Source organism: Sinocyclocheilus grahami, unplaced genomic scaffold, assembly GCF_001515645.1.
Source record: "Sinocyclocheilus grahami isolate Dianchi unplaced genomic scaffold, SAMN03320097.WGS_v1.1 scaffold369.1, whole genome shotgun sequence".
In the NCBI taxonomy this organism is placed as follows: domain Eukaryota; kingdom Metazoa; phylum Chordata; class Actinopteri; order Cypriniformes; family Cyprinidae; genus Sinocyclocheilus; species Sinocyclocheilus grahami.
This window is the reverse complement of record NW_015505548.1, coordinates 851,566-856,751: the sequence shown is the minus strand read 5'-3', so window position 1 is coordinate 856,751 and position 5,186 is coordinate 851,566. Positions and strand designations below refer to the sequence as shown.

At 39.1% G+C, this 5,186-nt stretch overlaps 1 protein-coding gene across 1 annotated transcript; it reads right to left on the bottom strand.

Annotated features, from left to right (window-relative positions):
• Positions 1 to 1,374: 1,374 nt before the first annotated feature.
• On the bottom strand, positions 1,375 to 3,591 carry LOC107549331 (pumilio homolog 2-like). Its single transcript, XM_016230378.1, has 4 exons — positions 3,574 to 3,591; positions 2,226 to 2,592; positions 1,693 to 1,761; positions 1,375 to 1,494 (listed from the first exon to the last, which is right to left on the bottom strand). Exons 1-4 carry the CDS (start codon positions 3,576 to 3,578, stop codon positions 1,375 to 1,377), a joined length of 561 nt encoding a protein of 186 aa, XP_016085864.1. The 5' UTR covers positions 3,579 to 3,591.
• Positions 3,592 to 5,186: the final 1,595 nt, after the last annotated feature.

The following is a 5,186-nucleotide window of genomic DNA, read 5'->3' as shown; positions in this document are numbered from 1 at the left end:
CGACGCCATACACGCTGTCTGCCATCTGCCCTGTACAGTGAAAACCGGGATTCATCCATGAGGAGAACACCTCTCCAAAGTGCCAGACGGCATCGAATGTGAGCATTTGCCCACTCAAGTCGGTTACGACGACGAACTGCAGTCAGGTCGAGACCCCGATGAGGATGACAAGCATGCAGATGTGCTTCCCTGAGACGGTTTCTGACAGTTTGTGCAGGCGTTCTTTGGTTATGCAAACCGATTGTTGCAGCAGCTGTGGCTAGCAGATGATCTTGGAGGTGAAGATGCTGGATGTGGAGGTCCTGGGCTGGTGTGGTTACACGTGGTCTGCGGTTGTGAGGCCGGTTGGATGTACTTACAACATGGCTGTACCTTTGGAGATGGCTTATGGTAGAGAAATGAACATTCATTTCAGGAGCAACAGCTCTGGTGGACATTCCTGCAGTCAGCATGCCAATTGCACGCTCCCTCAAAACTTGCGACATCTGTGGCATTGTGCCGTGTGATAAAACTGCACATTTTAAAGTGGCCTTTTATTGTGGCAGCCTAAGGCACACCTGTGCAATAATCATGCTGTCTAATCAGCATCTTGATATGCCACACCTGTGAGGTGGATGGATTATCTCGGCAAAGGAGAAGTGCTCACTAACACAGATTTAGACAGATTTGTGAACAATATTTGAAAGAAATAGGCCTTTTGTGTAGAAAAAGTCTTCGTTCTTTGAGTTCAGCTCATGAAAAATGGGGGCAAAAACAAAAGTGTTGCGTTTATAATTTTGTTCAGTGTAATTAACAACCTCAGAGCTCACAATTGGTCTGTGTTTAAAGGTTTATCAGTTATTGTTAAAAATTGAAAGCAGAAAAAAAAGTTTAATTAAAAAAAAAAAAAAAGTTTGCTCTTCGTAGAGTGCTCACACAAATACGGGAATGTTTAAAAGCAGCCACCTATCAGCCCGGTACTGGGTTGACCCTGTACAACCTAAACTGCTGGTATCGTTACAATTTAAAAATGTAGGTATCGACTTGATAACAAAGTACCAGTACTTTTGACAACACTACTTGCCACAGCTGCTTTATAGCTGAATTTTGTATGTGCATCATTTTTGAAGTTTGTATCATTGATTCTGTCTCTTTCCTGTTTAATACTGTGAATCTGCTTTGAAACAATCTCCAATGTACAAAGTGCTAACTATTTGGAGAAATTAAATTATAGACAAAAAAATTTTTTTTTAAACATAGCTACAAACATTTGGTACACCTTTAGCATAAACTAAAGTGAGCCTTCTGTGAAGCATAATTTGTCAAACTTCTCCCATTTTATTTCAGCATGAATGTTTCATCGGTTATATTTCATGATCAAAACATGGTAGCATTTTAGAAGAACTTACGGGAAGAACCCCAGGCATTCTCTCTCCATTCTTCACCCAGCAACATTCCTTTACGTGCATCTTTTGCCAATTCATCCGATTCCCACAATTTTTTTGCAGGAAGAAGCTGCAAAAAAAGGTCAACGTGGCAATCACTTTTTGCAAAGTATATGCATACAAACAACAGGAAAAAACTAGGGGAGTTAACATACGTTAAAGTATTATAGGGAACTCAACACTTGTGATACTAGTCAAAAAGGATGCAATAGGATTATTAGACTCGGAATCATAATAGCATGGCTTTTCAAAGACTCTAATAACATACCTCACCCATTCCACGAGACTCCAGAGCCAAGGCTTGAAAATCATAATTCATCTCATCCACAGTGCGCACCTACACAAAGAGACATTTGACACTTTTTCCAGCTTTGCACACTACACACATATACATACACACACATTATATATATATATATATAGAAAGCACGCAGGTGATGGAGATTTACCGCTGATTACAGAACCGGCTTTCTGACAAGATGCGCGTTAAATATCGCATGCGATTAATCGTGCAGCCCTAATATATTTATATATTGTTTTCAAGCACCAAAACAATACTGCTTTCAATTGTTTTTTTCATACATTAGAATGTGTCCTGTTTAATTTAATTTTTTTTTCTGAGCAAAAAATGACTATCATACATTTTTTGTCATGATTTACAGAAATATTCAGTGTAACAATAGTTCATATACCAAAAAATCTTATCAGGCAAGAATTCAAAAGATGTCAAAAAAGACTGTTTAAGGATCAGAGTAGTGTTTACATTCCTTTGTACTAGGGTTAGGCTGAGGTCTTTCTTACCTGGTCAACATGGTTTCCATCACCAGTGGGCCAGCGGTGTTTGCTTGCAGTGCAGCCACCCAACTGCTCCCCAGGTTGCCTTTGAAAAAAATAGCCCACAGTGGCATCATCTTGGGAACGACCGCTCAGTGGAGGTTGAGGGGTGCCGGGACTGGGATTTGCCACCCGGTCCATCCCTGGCAGAGGGTGAGCTCCTCCAGGTCCCTGCCCAGCACCACCCACTGAGGCTAGTGAAGCCCCCACAAGGACTCTGACCCCTCCGGTCTCTGGCACACCATTTGTGTGCAGCATCCCGCCTCGCGTCTCCTGCCAGGCCACGTCATTCATACCTAAGATGCTGCATGGAATGCTCATTCCACGGGAAAACCTACAGAAAAACGTGCTGTTTTAAGTTCCAGTTAAGTTAAATGCCATTTAAAAAGTTTATTTGCCTCCATGGGATTGATTAATGATTAATGTTCATTTTATTCAACAATAATTGACTAAATTGTATAATATTAATGTATGTGTGTGTGGTTCACAAATATAACTAAGCTATGCAAACAAATACAGACAAATAGAACTACATAAATTGTCAAAGAGAACAAAGCCACAGAATAATTTCTTATCTTCAAAAATGTGTCCAATAACAAAACCTTGCTTACTCAGTTTTTTAAACGCAGGATCATTTAAACCCATACGATTTTAGACAAAGTAAATGCGTTTCAATAAAGGCCTAAAATCACGCGTTTCTATGTGAATGTTTTGGGTGTACATGGATAGCAGAATGCTAACGGCTAACACACAAACGACGGACAGCGGTGAATGTGGGATTTATATTAGATGTAAAATAATGCTATTTTGCATTGGATGCTTCGAGCTCACAACTAACGTAAATCCTTAAATATTTGATCTCAGTTTGGTTTCTATTTGATCGTCTGTCTGTTGTTTGTTAGCATCGCAGGGCCCGTCACTCTGCCAGCTAGCACCTCGCTAACAGTCAGCGCAAGAGAGGGCTTGTTTTAAAACAAAACCTGATTTATTTATATTTAAAATTCAATAGCGTCATTTAACTGATATGCGACATTGCAACTGAATAGCAAATCCAAATGTGTACTAAAAAATTCCTGCAAGTCTGACTTCAAATGTGTTTGTTTCTGCTAATGCGCGAGACGCTTTGGTGATAAAACAACACACAGGCCTCTCGCCTCTAAAAGTTCGTTTTACAACGAATGAATCATTTACAAATAACCCTTTACAAATAATTATACATCTCTACACGTCGACCTCACTGTTATGAACCCAACGACGAGAATATTTCACAAGAATCCATTTATAAAGCCCCGTTTCTTTTGGCTGATAAACTCACAACATGGCCCCCCGCTTAAGCCCCTAAACAAAAGGGGCAACAATTGACGTTCGCGCTCCTATATATCCATTACATCTGGTCAAACATACTCACGTGTGATGTGTGATGATGTTCAAGCCCGATGCTTCGAGGCTATGATGGACGCGGTGTTGTGTATAAGTTTAGTATCCGTGGAGATAGGGTGTGTGTGTGTTTTAATGATTAGGTGTTGGAGGCGCTTGTGTAGGAGTTTGGGAGGATTGGTGCCCTCCTCCCCCGTGCATACACTCTCAAACACACACCGCATCCAACATCAGACCTGCACACTAAAATTTCAGATGATCACATTTATATTCACCGATCTTTACGCAAACCACCGTTTTCAATGTTTTCAATTTGTATGATGTTTAATACATTGCCACAGGTTTGCTAAGTTTCTTAAAGTGTTTTATGTTATATAAATATAAGAGTGCTCATGTAACTTTAAAGTGCAAAAAAAATTAATCTTTTTTTTTTAAAGCAGACCTTACATTTCTTTCCTAAATAAATCTAAAATGTAGCCACAATTAAGCGGCCATCATCGGGGTCAAGCACGAACGCCAGCCGTCCCGTTTCAAACAATAGAGTAGGCCTATTTAAATGTCTTTCTATGGAAGTATTATTTTATGTACTATATTACAATAGACAAATAATATTGTCTCTTCATTTTAACTGGACCGCAAATTCAGTCATGCCTGACTTGACAAATGTTTTCTGAATTTATTTAGGATATATAAATATGAAGGTACTTTGGAGATCACAGATTAGACTTAGATTGTTTTAGCCATTATTAAACTTTATGAAACTATAATGAATTGTATGCATAGTTAATCTATTGAACCATTTACACAGATTGTAAAACTGTATGATCTAAAAGAATTAGTTGTTTTGTGCCTCTCTCTGGTGGACAATGTTAGTATTACGCCTTCATCTCTCATTTCCATTGATATAAATGACTGACATTTTCTAAATTGCTGTTAGCACCCAGGACGTCAGAAGTTTATGAAGGTTGAAATGTTTACTGGTTGGCAGGAGTACACTTAAAGGCAGCAATATGTAGGCTACTACAATAAAAAGAGGCATCTTTTTATTTTAACTGGACAGCAATAAATAAAGTCATGCCATGCAGCTTGACAAATGAGACGGCAGCGTGGCTGTTTGATTGACGATCGCGCTGTGCTTATTCCATTCATTCATGTATCATATACAGGTGCATCTCAATAAATTAGAATGTCGTGCAAAAGTTCATTTATTTCAGTAATTCAACTCAAATTGTGAAACTCGTGTATTAAATAAATTCAATGCACACAGACTGAAGTAGTTTAAGTCTTTGGTTCTTTTAATTGGGATGATTTTGGCTCACATTTCACGAAAACCCTCCAATTCACTATCTCAACAAATTAGAATACTTCATAAGACCAATAAAAAAAACATTTTTAGTGAATTGTTGGCCTTCTGGAAAGTATGTTAATTTACTGTGCATGTACTCAATACTTGGTTGGGCCTCCTTTTGCATGAATTACTGCATCAGTGCGGCGTGGCATGGAGACAATCAGCCTGTGGCACTGCTGAGGTGGTATAGAAACCCAGGTTGC

What these genes read in the sequence shown, in the direction of transcription:
- LOC107549331 (XM_016230378.1), bottom strand. An exon ending in ATGGAAACCATGTTGACCAG is followed by an intron (nt 1,762 to 2,225) that starts GTAAGAAAGACC and finishes CTCTTTGTGTAG; the next exon opens with GTGCGCACTGTGGATGAGAT. An exon ending in AGTCTCGTGGAATGGGTGAG is followed by an intron (nt 1,495 to 1,692) that starts GTATGTTATTAG and finishes CTTTTTTTGCAG; the next exon opens with CTTCTTCCTGCAAAAAAATT.